We start from the raw sequence: 18,816 nt of genomic DNA, 5'->3' as shown, positions 1-18,816 counted from the left end.
TACATTCTCTTTTTCTTGTCTCCCATACGGTGATGACTTGTTTTCCTTTCCTCTCTCCTGTCGCTCCATTTGCTGACATCTTGCCACTTTTTTCCCTGTCTCTCTTTTTTCCTGTTTTGGCTGCTCTTTTCTGCAGCTACTACCTGCTCTCCCTTCTTTAATAAGATTAAGGTTTGTAAGCCAGCTAAAAGAGGAAAAATTAGCCAGCTTCCAAGAGGCTCTGTTAGCCTGTGACAATAGAGCTGGAAAGCAACACGAAGTGAGGAAGGGTTTGCACAAAGGAAATCAACGTTAGAAAGTGTCAGTTCACAGCTGTGGTTTCCAAGCTGTATCACTATTGAGAACATCACGTATACTGCATTTACGAACTTTTGAAACTAGATGCATTATTAATTCATTAGATACAGTTCTTGGAAGTGTGGTGTACTACAACCTGTACAGTAGAAGATGCACCAATTAATCAAACGTGCTGTATACCAGCAGGCTAGTTTGGATACCAAAAGGCTGCTGATTGGGATGGTTGAAATTTAATTTTCTTTTGGAAGACCTGTGACCTGACTTTCCTTCTTTCAGAGTCCCGGCGCATCCTGCTACCTGTAGTTCTTCACCACATTCACCTTCACCTACGACAGCAGAAGGAGCTACTTATCTGCTCTGGGATCCTCAGTAGTATCTTCTCCATAATCAAGACCAGCTCTTTGGTAATCTGCTGCTTGATTATTTTTTTTTTTAATTGCACCACTGATTTAGTAAAATGAAGATTGAGGGGTTTTTATAGGTTAATACAGGTTTTTTGAAGATTCTTTTAAAAATGAAATTCTGCTAACTTTCTGTCAGCAGGAGAACATCTGAAATGAGGGTCTGCTTTTGTGTGTGTGACTCAGAGCATTCTGATTACACAGTGTTCTTGCTGTTAGGAGGGGAAAAAAGCATACGCATTTACCAGGTTTGACACTGTTTAATTTTCTTCATCCAAGCCCAGAACTTAGATGTCAATGGAGCTCAAAAGCTCTACACAGCTCAAGGACTTGCAGTTCTACAAGAGACAGTAACTAGTACTTTGTGATTCACGTTAAGAGAATACTCTGAAATTATCCAATCAATGAAATCACACTTACTTCTGGAAATTGCTGCTGAGTTTAAACACCCGGCTTTGATGATCATAATACTCTGATCTCAAATGGTAACTTGATCATTTAAAGCAGTGCTCACAAACCAGAGGGTGGTGAAGTTTCCCCACCTGACTCTAAAGGAGGAAGCTCATGGTGCTAAATATAATTCATACCAATGAGTACTTCCAATTACAAGTTATGGTTTTGTGTGAAAGGAATGAGATGAAAGGTATCATGGTAATAAGCTAAAATAATGCTGCCACAGAATAAAGGTTCCTGAACATAATTTGATCCCATTGTGTTCTAGAGTGTATGCAGACCTCTGATTATAGATTTACCTTTATGGCTGTGACCCTGAGTGTTTCCATCAGAGACTGACGAGGAAACATGCACACACACTGGCATCACAACAGTATCTGGTACCAGTGAGGAATTTGGTTGTAGTTCTTTGAACCTCTGTTACGGAGTGCTCTGTCAAAACGAGTTTGTGGTATGGCTGACTCAGCAGAATTGTCTTTGCCAGTTCCGTTCTCTCCAGTTTCTAACTGTCTGTTTGCTCACCACTTACTGTAGGAGGGAGATGTCGTGGAGGAGGTTGAGATGATGGTGGAGAGCCTCCTGGACGTGCTTTTACAAACTCTGCTTACAATCATGAGTAAATCGCAGTCTCAGGAGGCGGTAAGAGGGCAGCGTTGCCCGCAGTGCACAGCAGAAATCACTGTTAGTAACTAACAATCAGTTTCTATTTCCTGCTTCTCTAACCTTTGGTTCAGTCCCTCACCACCACCGGCACCTCATTATCATCTCTGCTGCATGAATGCCCAGGGCTTTGTCTCTTTCCCTTAATAAGCCACAAATCCATTCCTTCCTCTGTGCAGTAGTGAGGTCTGCAGGAAGCAGTGGAGCTCAGGAAGCTGTTGTGGATTTCCAGGTTGTTTTCTTGTTTGTCTTTGCAGCTGTGATTGAGAGTTATTGTTTAGAAGTTGAGGCATATGCTAGCTGGGTAGCTGCCTAGGGCTTCAGCCCTAAATAGCTATCGCCAAGGGCTATGTGAGTATCCGGCTCTGACTCCTGAGACTGAGAATACCATAATGCTCAGTGGACAAGTCCCTTTACTTAACACCCTGGAGAGCTTCTGTCCAGGTTCACTGATTATTTCATGCAAATGAAACACAACGTACTTTTGAAAAAGAAATTAACAGATCCTAAGTCAAGTGAGCTGTTGAGCTTGGTGGGAGAAGACAGAAAAGCCACCACCTTGTCCAGACTGCCAGCGTAAGCCTAGGGGAAGAATTTTTTTCTTTGACGTGCAACGGAAGAGGAGAAAAAACCAGAATTTTGCTGTTCAGCTTCCTTCTTCTCTGGATTTGTTACCCTTTTCTATTCTAGCCTATTTCAGTCTATTTTTGCTTGTAGGAGTCTCTAATTCAGCTTTTGCACAATGTATGATGTTAAGCTGTTGTTCAGAACATCCCTTTTTTTAGACTTGCTTTTTTATCAAATGGCTGAAACCTCAGAGGTATTGTTGGGGGCAGAGGTACACTAAGGTACACTTCTCACTCAAGAGGAAAGGTTGTATCTTTCCACGTTAGCTCAGATAAACTAACAAACGGTGGAATCCTGATAAAGAACAAGGCATTTAGTAGTTTTCAGACATGTTCTTTGATACAAAACAAGAAAGGTGCTAGCTTGCAAATGTCCAGTAACATCTCAGTTTCCTTTTACTCCTACATTTGACTTACTGTTAGTTATCACGTGCCACCTCACACACAAGAGCACACCTTTTTTCCTAATGAAGTTCAGCCCTGTAAAGTTTATTGGGACAACCTGTGTCAAAGCTTCTGGGTAGATACTTGAGCCAATTAGAGAAAAAATTAAAATGGAATGGATAGTCCCAAGTATAAAATCCCCTTGTATTTGTTCCTAAATTTGTATTTCACAGCACAGTGATATGTGGAATCTTATTAGATACTGCTTAGAAAGTAGTTTGTATATTTTCCAAATTAATTGCTCATTGTCACAGAAAAAAATAGTGTTGTGCAAGGACTGGCAGTCAAAAGACATAGTCCTTACGTTCTTGGCACTGCCTTGCTTGTTACCTTGGACAGATTGCTTAACTTCTCTGTGCTTTGCTTTCAGATATGTAAAATGGGGGAGCTCATCTTTGGAAAACACTTTGGGATACTGTGGTAACTGGTTAGGGTGCATCTGCTTTGCAGGCCAGAAATGTAATTGTAGCTCATGTAGGCTGACCCAAACTATATTCAGAATATCTTACTGGAATACTGTTAGTACTGTAGCTATGACAGCACATAACTTGGTGAACACTAACAAGCCAAATATTTACAAGATTCCAGACGCCTTTTGTAGCCCGTACTGATCCCATGCTGTCATGGCTATACTGTTTCAAGTGTCTGAGCCAATTAGTTTAAATAATTCCTGGTATGTCTGCATGAGCTGCAGTCACACCTTTGATAGACACAGTATATTAAGTAACTGAAAAAGGTGTTTGTCAAAAACTGCATGCTTGGAGGGCGATTCATTAATGTCTGTATTAATAATTTAAAATTATTTTTGTTTAGACTGCAACATTGGTTAAGTGACCTTTAAAACTGGCACCTGGGGAGGAGCCTCTAAGAGGTGTATTCCTGTGTATTAACAGTAATGCAAGAACTGTTAACATGCAGTATTTTTAATCTCTGTGCATGTCAGCTTTCCTCTCATAGGCATTGGGGCCATTTCAGACCCCTCCCTTTATACCTTACCCCAGGTTGAGTTTTATATTTATGAAATTTCAGATTGTCTGAATGAAATAGTTTCTCATTTGGTCAACAGGGAGAGTATGTCTCCTGCCTTTTGTCTTTGCTTCGTCAGATGTCAGACACTCATTTCCAGCACTTACTGGACAACTTCCAAAGCAAGGATGAACTAAAGGTACAACAGAACATCATGTCTGTAGTGCGATTCACTCAGAACGGGAGAGCAGAGGGGAATCCTCCAGCATTACTTGCTCTGCTAATCATTCCCATTTGCTGGCACTCTATTCATGGACCTTCCTTTCACTTATATAATAATAGGTGCTGTGTTACAAAAATATTTAAGACCACAGGGCACTCAATTATCTTCATAACAGCAAATAAAGTCTAAGATGGACATTATTAGATGTAAAAGGATATAGTTATTGTACCATATAGAACATAGAGCAACAGGGGTTTTTTAATCCTGTGAACGTAAAGTCAGTTGTTCTGTAGAACAACTAGATGTTCTATATGCATTGAGGCATTTTACTAGATGTTCTATATGCATTGGAGCTTACTTACGAAGGGTGTTGATTTTATGCCAGAAGAGAATTTGAAGCCTTTTCAGGGATACAGATGTCTCTAGCAGATGAAATCTTTTTTGGGAAGGCAGTAACCTTACTACTCCACTTGCTATATGCTTCCCAAATTTGTGCATGTTAACTTAAATTATGGCTCTTCATGAACAGAAGGGGTTGGTGAGGGCTACAGACCTCTCTGGTGGCTTTTTTGCCACTGACATTTTGAAATGGCACATCTCAAAACAGCAGAAACTAACTTTTTATCTCAAGTTCCATAGGAAAGAGGAGTATCTCCGACAACAGTCTGTTTAAAAGGCAGAATATTTGCATAAATAAAGACAAGGTTTTATATAAAATGCTTTTGATTAGCACGGCACTCAAAAAAATATGGACAATAAGAAGAATGTAACGTGGCAGGAACTTACGTTGCCGTAACAAATGAAATGGAGAAACAGTGAGAAGTCCTCTCTGAATAGGCTTTCAGCTTCTAAATATTTAATGTGCATATAGAGAGGCTGAATAAATCAAGGAGATAAAATTGGGATAATTCTTACCTTTAGGTTGCAGGGTTCAATGTATCTCAGGTTGATAGTTATCTGAGATTACTACCTTTCAGGTAACTTTCGAATTGCTCATAGGAAAATGATTTGGTAAATTAATTCATATTAATTTTTAATAGGTATTTTTAAAAGCTATCTAAACTATAGTTCTTATGTCAGATCAGTGAAAAGGTTTGTCATTGAACTGAAATTCATCTTTACACCCACAAGAACAAAAACTGTTGTATCTCTAAGGCTGTGTTCCAGGAGTGTCACAGAGGCTGAAGATTTTATACCCAGCTTTTTTTCCAACTATCAGTTGACCTAATAAAATACATTACTTTGGTTTTTTCCTCCAAATATTGCTGTAATAATATTTCCAATACTTTTTCTTGGATGGAAAGGCATTATGTTCACTTACCACATACATCTAGGCCAAAATGAGGCCAAAAGTCAAGGAGCTGCTGATGCTTTACTCTGAGCTCAGTTACCCCAAGATATTAATATGCCCCCCCCCCCCCATTAAAGCATAATGGCAGGACAGGTTTGAAGCAACCTTGCACTGCCACTTTCTGTGCGATCTTGATTTTGTGTAGAAGAAAACCAAAACAATACAATCGTAGTTTGCAAGGCCAACAACTTGGCATGTTTTATCCTTGCTGTTGTTTTTTATAGACATAGGGGTGCAGGTAGTCAAAAACCAAAAATGTCTTCAGGTTTGGGGATTTTTTTGGAAAGCAAATATTCAGCTGAATGTGTTTAAGGGATCTTTGCTGCTGCATTTTGCCAGAAGTGGAGTTTTCTGTTACTATCTTAAAAAGCGTATGTAGGAGTTTTATTGGGCTTGGGTGTGTGGTTTTTTGTCAAATTTGTGACATAAGAGCAAAGAAATTTGGACAGATACATTAATTAAATGAATGCATAAATAAATGATTATGATTCCAGTATATTTGAAAATAGCTGCAAATTGACACTGGAACTCTATGTTATAATATAAGAAGTCATTTACAATTATACACGTAAGGAAGTTTTTCATCTCGCTGTAGAAGTTGAAAGACAGCTGCAAGTTGTTCAGTACATATTAGATGCATACAAAATGAACAGAGCCATGTCCCGATATATGTTGTTTCTGTTTTCAGGTGAATGGCCTCGTAACACAAAGCTCAAGTGGAGCACACTTAGCTTAATTTTCTTTCTTATAATCAAGAAAACAGATTAATCTGCAGCTGCTAGTGATTTTTAAAATTTTTTTTCCCTATGTGATAGGAGTTCCTCCTGAAGATTTTCTGTGTATTTCGGAACCTGATGAAAATGAGTGTCTTTCCTCGAGACTGGATGGTGATGAGGTTGCTCACCAGCAAGTAAGTAGAGAAGCAGGTATAAACTGTTGATATTCCATATCGGAATTTTTTCTCCTCAGCTGGGCAGTTAGAACCTGTGATGCAGTGTGTTTCATCGGACTGAGATGTGGTGATCAAGACAGGAATTCTGGAGTGCTCATCCTCATTCTGCAGTGATTTTAACACTCTGGACCAAACGGGGACTTCTGTATTCATTCTGTTTCTTGAACTCTACCAGTACACGCAGGTATCAGAGAGTTAGAAGGTTAAACCCAAAGCTGAAGTCGCTGCATTGAGGGTAAGAGTGGCACAGCAGCTATCACAACACATGGCAAGGGACAGCTGCCCACACCAAGTGGTGTGAACGGGCAGGCCTCTCAACTCCCTTTCTCAGTAAATTACTACATTAAATGTCTGTCTCTTCCCATAAACATCACTCCTTAACCTACCTAGGAGGAGGACTCCATTATTTTAGAAAAGGCGGAGCAGACCCTAGGGATGACACCAAGTGCGTTACATATAGAGTTATTTCCCAATTAAGTTGTCATCTACCATTTTAATGCTTAATTTTATCTAATTTTCTTGCTTCTGATAGGTTAAGTACTATGCTGTTCGGAATGGCAGCAGTGTGATGAACACAGGGTGGCTGGAATTATTTACTAGTTTCTTTAGATTACTGCTGACTAACTGGCAACTGGAGGGGTTCCCATTACGAGAAGACACCATGGACGTGTTCCTAAAGGCTGACTGCTCAGCTGAGCTGAGTGCTCTGCGAGTTCACCGTGCTAATGAAAAGTGAAAGAAGTGGATTCCAGTATTTCAAGCGCACAGATCAAATGAAGTTCTGTAAGAAAAGAAAAATCCACATGAAAGAGTAGTTACCTCAGATGCTGTAGGTTACCTAGGTCCTTTGGCATAATTTTGCCATAAACCTTTAGACAGATAGGTATGTTCAGCAGTGTTACTGGAAGTATTACTTCTGTGGGAATCGGAGATGTGCTGTTTCTTTTGATACTGTTGCCTTATCTACATGCTGTTTATTAATTCCTGAATTTATCACATGCCTGTTTCTTTTGATACTATTGTTGCCTTATCTACATGCTGTTTATTAATTCCTGAATTTATCACATGCCTTGATTGCCTTTCACTAAGTTGTATTTAGCCACCTTACAGAAAAATACCAGGGAATCCAGAATTGGCAAAATACTCACAAATATCTTGAGTTGAAGTGTGAGCCAGGTAAAGGACCATTGTATAGCCAAGAACAAAAATAGCTCAAACTTTTTGAGTTGCTCTTCTCGGGGCGGGGTGTGTGTGTGTGTGTGTGTGTATCTTTCTGCTTACAATAGGAGGAAGATGGGTGTATTCTTTTGTTTCACAGGAGGTAATATGACCCAGCCACGCAAAACAGACAGGATTTTAAATGCTCCTGTGTAAATTCCGAAAGGTACAATAATGATGAAAATTCTTAATCTTGTATCACTTAGTACAAATTGTTTATTAAAACATAGAAAGATAGGTGACTCCTATGCAAATCTAGCAGTGATTACATGAAGGATGCCCATCTCTCTTACGTATAGTAAAATCAGCACCACAAACCACTGCAATATGTTATACTCCAGATTCAAATGTTCTTTTTTGTTTTCTCTTGTTTTTGACTGCAGTATCATAGTTACAACAGTTCAGTACCTGTCTTCTGCACTGCATAAGAATTTCACGGAAACGGACTTTGATTTTAAAGTAAGAATTGATACTCAGAAAATGTTATGACATCTTTTTAAACTAGCAGTAACAAAGGAAAAAGAGCTGTTCTCTACATTAGCTGATCATATTTGCAGCATTTATTTGAGTATCTGTGAGGAAGGTGACCTCACTGATAAAAGACAGGAATTTGAATCTGCTGTGGAATTGAGGGGAAGTAGAACAGATACACTGTGAGATCAAGTCAAGAAAACTGAGCCCCTCATAAAGGAAACAAGTATCTTCAGAAGCAGCGGAGCTAATGAAGCATGCTGTCGTACAGATTCATGGCTAATAAAATGTAAACTCAGGCAATGCTTTTCCTGAAATTGGGGCATTCGTGATCTTCCTCTCCCAGCGGTCTCTCGGGCTGTTGACTTAAAACTTGGAGGAACGCATTATCTTAGAGAGCATTTGCCCTATGTCTGATGTAGTTGAAAATGGGCAACAAGTTCAGTGTTACTAAGGAAAAGCTGCCAGCCATGTCCCTAGGCACATGTACACGCAGCGTGATGGCAAAAGCCTCATTTCTTTGGGAAAACTGACTAAATTATAGGGCTCTCATTCATGATATAATGTAATCTCTGGGGATTTTTGAGGGATAAAATCTGTTTAGCCTACAGAAAAAAACAATTTAAAACTTCGCTGAAGTCACCAAGTTTATTCATTTTTTATCTCTGGTGCTAAGAGGGAAGCCCAGTGGCATTACCTTCTTGGGGGTTTTAATTTTAGTTCCTACCAGGTTCTAAATAATCCATTGGTATCCTTAAGAGTTTAGTATCCTAATAGTTAAGATACATACTGATTAAGTTACATCTTGATTACAAAAAGGAACAGTCTGATTCTACACATAAAGGAACATATGTCTTCCTACACTTGTTTAAAACTTACTCCGTGGAGTGTGATGTTATAAAACTTCCTTCCTGTGTCACAGGTGTGGAACTCTTATTTCAGCCTGGCAGTTTTGTTTATAAACCAGCCAAGTCTCCAACTAGAAAATGCCACACCAGCTAAGAGGAAGAAGATTCTGGATAAGTAAGAACATGTTTTGTTGGGTTTCCAGCCTTTTCTGCCACCTCAAAAATGAGACTTCTTTTTCTACCACAAGTCCCTGTGATTTATTATGGGACTTGGGATGTGGAAATGCTTGGGAAATAAATAAGTAGATCTCCTAATACAGTGTTCAGTGATTAGTCAACTTGTTTGATATTCTTATGTTGATTTAAATGTGAATCTGATTTTTTTTTAACATCACTGCCTTGTCAGGTTTTGTTCCATTAGACAGTTGTCTATCTCCTCCCTTTCAGATATGGCGATATGAGAGTGATGATGGCATATGAGCTCTTCAGCATGTGGCAGAACCTGGGTATGTCTCTTCCTTCTCTGTCCTAACAACCAAAGCCAAAGTAACCCTGGATTTCTGTTGGATTTTTTTTTTTTTTTTTTACTTTTTGTAGCATCACAGAATATTTAGTTTCTCTTAAGAGTTGTAAAAGCAGGAAGCACTTCTCTTCTCCCACCAAAAACTCTTTTCTGCACTGTCTCATCATACTTTTTTATTTGAAATAATACATTCCTATGAATGTGAATGCTTTCTTCTCAAATGTGACAGCGGCAGGTTTTGGTTGTTTTGACACATCAGGGACAGTTTTTATGTATTTGCAAATATAAAATCAGCTTTTTCTAATCCCTTCAACTGTGCTGCAGTCAGCTTAATATGGAGATATACTGTTACTCCCTGACTTTTGTCTGATCCATGCCTGTAAAGCAGAAATTTAAATTTTCACAGCTAGAACCAACTTTATAATTTTGTAGATGATTGAAAAGCCAAAGTTGTCATGATTCAAAATCGTAGAATCATAGAATCATTTAGGTTGGAAAAGACCCTTAAGATCATCGAGTCCAACCGTAAACCTAACACTACCAGGTCCACCACTAAACCATAGCTATGTGTGTTTGATAATAAAGCCCAGAAGTGGCATAGAGTAAAGCTTCTTTTTTTGGTATCTTCAGGTATCTAGTATGCATAACAATTTCTATGTTACTACTTCAAAAAAAAAAAAAAAAAAAAAAAAAAAAAAAAAAAAACAACAAACCAGAAAACCTGAACCAAAACCCACAAAAGCCCTGTCCACAATAACACAATGTTTGTGATAAAACTTCAACTTCTGCAATTCATTTGACCTTTTCCTATATATTTTGATTATGAAATTAAGCATGTTACAAAATGGGGAAAAATATATCTTGCCACAGGTCTCAAAAGGTAAATAGAGATTTTTCGTCTAGGACTTGCGCTTTTAGAAGTGTGCTGCAGCAGTCTTGGGTTTAGGTAATTCAGGATTTTATTAACAGAAGAGCCAAATAACATCTGTACGGCATCAGAGCAATTCCAGCTGGGCCGGTATCCTGTCTCCATCAGGGACCAAAAACGAATACCTATGGAAATGTTTGAGGACAAAGGAAGCATATAGTATTCTAGAGGAAAATAAAAAAATGTTTACTGACAGAGATCACAAATAATACAAGGTTCTGAGAACAGGTAAATCATTAAGAGGGCAAAGGAATGATAGAAATCAGATTGGATAACTTGATAATGTGGCTGCAAGCAATATATTCAAAAAGCCAAATATGAACATTTTATTTGTAGGAATATAGGTAGGAGTGCTATTCAAGAAAACAAAGACCACAAATATATCATGCTGATAATCAGCTGAATGTAAGCTACATGTAAAATGCCATGAGTTTAAAAAAAAAAAAAAAAAAAAACAAAACAAAAAAAAAAAACCAAACAACATAATCTTTGAGCAAATATGTAAGAATCTAGAGTAAGAGAAGAGGGATGATATTACTGCCACAGTTTTTTCCTAAGTGCTCTTGATCCTAGAATAGTTTGCCCGCTCCTGCTTTCTACAGCTCAAAAAAAAAAAACCAAAACCAAAGACAAGTTGGACAGAGTTCAGAGAACAGTCAGGAAGATGACTACAGAAGTAAGAAAATGCCTTATTATAAAATAGTGAATAAGCCTGACCCATCTTGCACAGCTAAGATGATACAGCCAGACTTGATCACAGTTTCTAAGCATCTGTGTGGAGAATAGAAGGCTCTCCAATATAACAGAGATCAAATAACCAGAAAATGGTGCTAGACAAATTCAAATGAGAAGCGAGAAGCCTGTTTTAGATATGTAGATACAGCTATGTATCACTGAATGTTGTTCCAAATATGGCTATTTTGATTTATTCCCTGTGACTGCACAGCAAGCATGCCGCAGACAAGATTGTTAGCAAAATGCCTTGGGTTTCTGTTGCTGAGCAGCAATGCAGTTTGGGCCTCAGCCAAGGTCAGTGATGAAATTGAGACTCCACAGCACTGAGAAGGAAGAGCTCGGTAGTTCTTTGAAATCTAAATATGTTCTATTAAATACCATTGTTCCCGCCAGCCCTTTCCAAATCTTTTTCTTCATAAATTAGAAGTATCTGTGGCCTCTTTTCCCCCTCGTTAGTATGGTTTAGTTTGGTTATTTTTGACAGTTTAAATTCCTTTGCAAGTAAAATGCACTGACAATTTTTGCTGAAGGCTTTCACAGTGAAATTAAAAATGGCTCTTAGAGACTTTGCAAGGAATGGTGTAAAGTAAATATTGTATTTCCAGTCGTTTCAGGAAAAGAATGTGTTTGCTTTTCTGATGCTCATGCCTACTACTTTGTATATGTCATTATTGCAGGGCTTCCCCATTTTCTCAGTGACAGACAACAAAGGCTTTTATTTAATTCCAGTTGGTTTGTGTTGTACAGGTGAGCATAAGATTCACTTTATTCCGGGAATGATTGGCCCCTTCCTTGGTGTTACACTTGTTCCACAACCAGAAGTCCGGAATATCATGATCCCTATCTTCCACGACATGATGGACTGGGAGCAGAGAAAGAATGGCAACTTCAAACAGGTGAAGTCGCTTCCCAAGCATTTGCAGTATTCTTTTTCGTGCTCTGTCTATCTGCAGTGTCCAGCTGGAAGCAAGGAGTTTGTATCTGTTGATCTATTTCTGATTGTGAAGAAGACGATGTTGTGTAAATATATAAAACAGAAAATTTGAAGCATAATTCACAAAACTATTACAAGACTCCCAAGATTATTTAAACAGTGCGCTTTACAGCAAGCTACATTTCCCATGAACATAGAGAAGAGGAGCAACATGCTGATCACATCTGAGATGAGGAAGAGAAAAGAATTTTGTAATTGCTGGGCTCTCAGCGCTCCCACTGGGTTCACGTAGATTATTAGTCAACCATTAAATGGGTCAGACTGAGAACCAAAAATGGAGATGTAAAGACTTAGCCAGTATTTGTGAAAACAGTCATCTTTGCTTCTCTGTCTTCTATTTCCAGCTAGAAAGTGGTGTTTTATAATGAAATAACTATACCATCCTTTGAAACAGCCTTTGTGACTGCATATTTTTTAAGCAATTGTAGCAGCTCTCCCAGAATGGTTATGCCCAACAACAGTTCGGTAGTTGGTAGTTCGGTAGTTTCCACCTGCTGTGAGCGCTGTTTGCAAAACAGGGAGAGGAGTCTTCATCATTTTGTTGCCCAGTCAAGGTCAGAGAATTGCTTAAATTTTCCACTGCAAAACAGATCCCTGAAGTGCAAAGTATTAATAATGAAGGATCGGTTTGGGCTGGATCCTGAGATGACAGTGCTTCATTGTCACTGTGTTTGGGGCAATACTGGGGGCAAGTATCTGCAGATAAGTAGTAAATCCTTGTATTTAAATTATCATCATTCATGTGATTATTCATTATCCACAAACTCATTAAAATGCCAGATCTAATCTGTCATTCCAGGAGAGTAACAGACCTTTTCCATAACCTGACCTATTAAAGGCTGTGTGGAAAAGTATTACCAGGAGCTTATGTTTTTCTTCTCTTCAACTCCCTTGATTATTACTATTATTATTATTATTATTATTTACTACTATTATTATTACAGTAGCATTTGATCATGGTCCTCTTTTTCCTTGTTTTAGTGTAACAATAGAACAGTCCCTGCTCTGGCATTTACAGTTATAAGTACCTACAGTCATCTTCAAGTTTCTGGACCTGTTTATACTTTCTGTATCAAGATGAACTCTTCATAATCTTCATTTAATTTTTATACTCACTAATGTATTCTAAACTAGAGCCCCAAGAATATTTCTTAAATTACCTGTGGAGCAAATTTCCACACTGTTTTATGAAGCATATATCGTAACTTTCTAAGATTAAAGATGGAATAATCATCTGCATTAGTGAGAATGAAAAAAAATAGTTAAATAGCACAAGATGTATTAAACCTTATTAACATTAGCTGCTGGAACCAGGAAGTTATTTGTTGTCCACTATAATGCTAGATGGCTGGACCGATGCATTGCTGATTTCTGTCAAGTCATTGCAGATCACAAGCAGAAAGGGCAGCTTTTTTTTAATTTTGAGCTTCTGTTTACTTTTTGAATACTAAATTGGTTGTCAGAAAATATAAAAATCCTGGAAATTCATTTTCAAGCCCTTCTTTTATTTTCTTCAGTACCTCATGTTGTAACAAGGTTATTTTTTCAGCGATACTGGATATAACAGTGCAGTCTGATTCACCGACTAAATCAGGTCTCCCTTTAATGATTTCAGCAACAAGAGCACCAACTCCATTTGTGTGCCACTGGGTGATTTGCTTTTCCTTCTCATCTTTACTTCCTTTGCAATTTGGCAGCTGAAAAACAGAGAGAAACTCGAACTATGCTTGTCTTTAAATAAAAACAAGCCATATTTCTACAAACAGTTACAACCTTTGGGAACCTCTGTCTTCATTAGTACTGAAAGTATGTTTTCTACAAGACTTCGAAGACTACATGAAATTGTTTTATTTAACATCAGATGACATTGATTTCTGCACTTGAATCAATTTTATGGGAATATCTGCTATCAAACTCGATAATAGGATGTATTGGATGGGGGAAATGAATACATATTCAAAACCTTTGTAAGGGAAAAGAAACATATAGCGATACTGTTGTGGCCCTTTATATAAGTGTGAAAAGAAAACGCGTCATATAATCATAGAGAGGCTTGACAAAACTGGGCTTAATGAACAAATAATCTTCCAGTGTAATGACGCCTGGATGACTGGGAATCCGTTACCTACCAGCAGAACCACCACAGCAGAGCAGTGGCAATGATCATGCCATGAATTAGTTTCTCTGCGTGGATATTCTGTTACAGTGCAGGATATAGTTTATGTGATACACTGGTTCACAGAAAGTGTGCCTGAGTGATTTATTTGATAAGAGAATAAACTTCAGAAATTCCTGTGAAGAAGCAGCGTTACCTCCCCTGGGATGTTCATTTAGATCCTGATAAGCAAAAGGATAATTTAGTTTTACTTCTATTTCACTGAAAAATGAGAAAAGTGTGCGCATTTAACTGAGCCACAGAGAAATAAATCAACTCGCACATAGAAGTGGGTAGCCCGAGGGCATGAGAAATAAAATATTATGCCAGTCTCCTCGCGTTTGGACCTCTTGTCTTCTACATGAACAGCTAATTTGTAACCAATCGCTTTTTTGTCCAGGTGGAAGCTGAGCTGATCGATAAGCTGGACAGCCTGGTATCCGAAGGGAAGGGTGACGAGAACTACAGGGAACTCTTCAGCCTGCTGTAAGCTATGCCAGTTTGTGCTCGCTCTGTGTTGTGCAGGGTCATTGAAAGAGTCGAAGTAGTGATCTCTGCAGCCGCAGCTACAGTGCGGATCTTCGGAGAAAGCAGTAAAGGGCTTTCTGGCAGGTTTTCATGATGTGGCTCAGTGAAATGGAAATATGTCACACTAATTCTGAAAAGAATATAAACACCTAAATTCTTCTTTGTCTTCTTTCTGTGAAATCTAAGATAACGCTGCACAGGTAAGTAGTTATCATCCTCGGATCAAAAATTTATTAGCTAGAGGAGCCAGTGCCTTTCTTTTTACATAGCAATAAGTGAAATCATGGCCTTCGGATTGTTTAGAGAAACAGTGTACTATCTAGCAAGTCAGGCCTTGTTAGAGCAAAAGAGATTTTCTTCAGCATTTTCCTTTGCTTCTTTCAGTTTTTGAAGGTCGTGTTTTAGTTGGCTCAACAGTTGCAAGCTGCTTCCTCCAGAGTCCATCATGACACTGCATTTCCACTCCCTTTCACACCAAAAATCTGTACTTGTAAAGATAAACTTAAAGGCTTTACATCTGACTTTCCACGTAGTTATCTTTGATTGCTGATCTGCCTCCAAATTTCATTTCCAGTGATCCTAGTTCATTTCAAAATGACGTATTTTGAACACTGAGAGTCCAGAGCAGTTAACCCCAAATCTTTTCATATTCCAGTGAGCCATAGAGATCATTAGCAGAATTTTAGCCATATATTCCTGGCAATTTTACATGGCCCCCAGTAGTATGCTGGCAGTTTGAGGCATAAACCTTTGTTTCGCTAGAACCAATACGTGTATTTCTGAATTTACAATTGCACATTCATTCATTTTCAAGGTAGATAAGCCTGCCCATCCTGTATGCTTATCCTTAGGAAGCATGTAAATGTATTCAGTTTTGATTTGTGTATATTCAACCTTGGGAAGTCTGGCACATTATGTGTACAGATAGTATAAGTCTATTTCAGGGATAAAGGAAAGAAAATATCTGCCCTTTTTTTTTTTTAATTCACCTGGCAAGAGGAATATTGTGCATTTCCTTTGCTCCAGCTGAAGACATTTGTTACCCAAAATGTTAAGAATTCAGGGACTGTAGCTTGTTACTTATTTTTAGATGACAGTGACTGGATGAATTACCAATAAACACAGCCTGGAAGTCCATGCAACCTTTTAGTTTATATTTGCTATGGACTTTTCTGAGAACAATGTGAATTTTGAGGAAACAATTCCACAAGGTTAATAAATGCTGTGTGAAATAAACAGTTGACCCTGAATTCTAGTGTCTCAGCCATGCTGCTGAAATGTGAATTGGCTCCTTCAGCTGGAAGTCATTCCGGTGCAGAAGAGTTTGCCTCTTCTGAGGACATATATGACACCCAACACAATTTCTTTCCTCTTGCCAGTATAGAAGTGGCAAGTTCTTTGACCGGAGATCCGGTTTCAGGAAACTAGCATGTAAATTTGCTTTCTTTTTTCACTTCTTAAATACGACTTTCAGTGTTCTCGCTCCAGCCTTCTCTCATCCTTCACAGTTGTCTCAGTGAGATGCTCGCTGTATTGTCTAGTTTGCTGAGCAGGAACAGATTGCCTTTATTTATTTACAGTTTAAATAAATTGTGATTCAAGGTTGGTTGGTTGGTTGCTGATGAGAGACAAAAACTTATGTAGGGATGAGCAAAGAAGAGGTATTTGCAGTAGGTTTAGACTCCCTTCCAACTTCTGACTGCTGTTAGCAGCATTTAAGCTACAGGTAATAATGTGGGAATCAACTGTTACCATGAGCATTGCTCTTTTTCATGTATTTTAAATGGCAACGTGAAGATATTTTTCCTTCTCCTGTCAATTCTGTAATTTCCTTGTCTTTGCTTCATGCTGCCTGGAGTAGAACCCAGCTCTTTGGGCCTTATCCCAGGTAAGATGGTAATTCTATGAATTTGTTTTATGAGGAAGAAAGTAAGTTGTCGGCAGCTGTCTGCATGCACTGTACCATTTCCCTGGAAGCCTCACCTGCTGTCTTTCCATCTCCAAACAGTTTGCTGGAGAAGATTGAGCAGGAAACATGGCGGGAGACTGGAATCTCTTTTGTTACATCAGTTACTCGTCTCATGGAGCGTCTGCTTGACTATAGGTATCTGCAACAACAGTAATATATTCCAAGTATAAGAAGTTTGTAAAGAGGTAGTAGCAAATTTCTTTTCCACAGGGAGTATTTTTATTGTTTCTCAAGCTGCATGCTTCTCTGATGGCAGGTATTATGTAAGCAAGCCTAACTCATTGCTGCTGGGTTCTGAGCAAAAATCCTAAGTCCTCATCTCTAGAGCCCTAATTCTCATTCTTGTACCCTCCTTCCTGATAATAGCAAAGATAAAGACATTTCTTAATTCATAGTTTTGCACAAAGGTTTATTCAGGTCGCTAAATGATTAATTCCTTCTATCGTTGAAATGATCTCACCTAATTCAGCAAAATAGATGCTAAATGCAAGAATGATCTCAAGTGCCTTGCTGAACCAAGATGTGCTGAATGCCTCATCCAGACATGCAGGGTTGGAAAACTTTTCGTCTGAGGAAAGTCTGACATGTCAGCTGGTGACTCATGTGTACAAGCCTCCACTAGAAATGAGGCATCCTTTGTTTAGTTGTAGACTGAAGTCTGCAGGACTGTTGTGTCAATACAGCTGAGCTTTGATTCAGTTGCAAGAAAATATTTTAACTTCACATATATACACACACACACACACACTCAGAGTTGTTTTTATGGAATGATAGACAATTTGAATCTATATAGAACTGCCCCAAATATTTCTCTCTTTAGCGTACTGACAAGAGTTCAAATAATTTTTTCCTCTGCTGCTGCTCATTATAGGTGAAAGCCTGTGACTAGGCTGGGTATTCTGCAATCCCAAATTCTTTTCTGTGCTTTTTAGTCTGTTTTTGTTATCCTCACCAGTTTGATCCAATCTCCTGTTTGTTTTCTGACAACAGCTGCTGTACAACTACTATGCAAGACCAGGTATCTGAGACACGTTTAAAGGGAATGCAAGGGAGCTGATTATTTTTTTAATGCAATTTGCTATCAACGCAACTTTGATACACAGATAAACATTTAATTGAGGAACAGATACCAGGTTTTAACTGATTTTTAATACACAGCAGATTTTTTCATTCCCAGAGCAGAACAGAACAGGGAACTGCATCAGAATTTGGAGGTACACCGGCATCCCTTGGAGTCCAGCTGGCAGTTAGTTGACACAGTAGTTCTCGAGAGAGTTTGCTGTGTCACTGCTTTAAACATTTTGTCTCTTTTTCACAAATGAATGTGACTGTCTCAAGTCAAGATTAGTAATTTCTGAAGCCTTTAACTTTTTGTATTGCTTGTATAGAAATAATTTCTAAAATATTCCAGAAACTAAAGATAAATTTTGTGATTTAACTTACCTATGAAAAAGTTAATCTAGTCTAAATGACTCAGGTTGTATCTTTCGGCATGCCAACGCTACATTAGATAGCTGAATTTATGAAAGCTAATCCTTTGACGAGGAAGCCACTAAACATTTACATCTGGATAAATAATAGTTTTTCACTTTTATAGTAGATCTCTCATTCAGATGATTTTTGGCCACTATTACCTGCTTTTTTTTCAGATTCTTGTAAGAAATGAAGTAGCAGTCATTTCAGGTGCTTGTTCTCAGATGCAGACATGTAAGAGGACACCGTTCTCATATCATTTAAGCCATAGTATGGAAACTTTTCTTAGAGGAACTTTATAAAATAAAGTATATGATTAGCTGTCATTTGTGATCCAAGGAAGCTCTGGAGGATAAGAGAGCTTCGAATTTATTTTAAAAGGACTTTTTTTGCAGATGTATGTTTCAATATTGCTGTGCTTTCTTAGGGACTGTATGAAAGGAGATGAGACAGAAAACAAGAAAATTGGCTGCACTGTTAACCTTATGGTAAAGATGTTTCCTTTATCTCTTTGTGATACTGTGCAATGTTGTCGAAACTGGGATGGGAAAGGTTGGGATAGGAATCTGTGTCAGGCAAGCGTAGCTTCAGAACCCGAGCA

The 18,816-nt window shown here is 38.4% G+C and overlaps 1 protein-coding gene across 1 annotated transcript in view; it reads left to right on the top strand.

The window, feature by feature from the left end:
- DOCK3 (dedicator of cytokinesis 3) overlaps window positions 1-18,816 on the top strand; it is a 222,681-nt gene that overhangs the window by 167,608 nt on the left and 36,257 nt on the right. Inside the window, exons 25-35 of the mRNA XM_075514388.1 lie at window positions 574-701; window positions 1,686-1,790; window positions 3,948-4,046; window positions 6,237-6,331; window positions 7,975-8,050; window positions 8,985-9,085; window positions 9,358-9,416; window positions 11,844-11,992; window positions 14,646-14,731; window positions 16,782-16,877; window positions 18,643-18,703. Of these exons, the coding sequence (XP_075370503.1) occupies window positions 574-701; window positions 1,686-1,790; window positions 3,948-4,046; window positions 6,237-6,331; window positions 7,975-8,050; window positions 8,985-9,085; window positions 9,358-9,416; window positions 11,844-11,992; window positions 14,646-14,731; window positions 16,782-16,877; window positions 18,643-18,703 (1,055 nt within the window). The remainder of the gene's footprint in view (window positions 1-573; window positions 702-1,685; window positions 1,791-3,947; window positions 4,047-6,236; window positions 6,332-7,974; window positions 8,051-8,984; window positions 9,086-9,357; window positions 9,417-11,843; window positions 11,993-14,645; window positions 14,732-16,781; window positions 16,878-18,642; window positions 18,704-18,816) is intronic.

The sequence above is a fragment of the Mycteria americana genome, chromosome 11 (genome assembly GCF_035582795.1).
Source record: "Mycteria americana isolate JAX WOST 10 ecotype Jacksonville Zoo and Gardens chromosome 11, USCA_MyAme_1.0, whole genome shotgun sequence".
Classification (NCBI taxonomy): Eukaryota; Metazoa; Chordata; class Aves; order Ciconiiformes; family Ciconiidae; genus Mycteria; species Mycteria americana.
The sequence above is the reverse complement of the archived record's forward strand: the minus strand, read 5'-3'. Positions and strand labels throughout refer to the sequence as shown.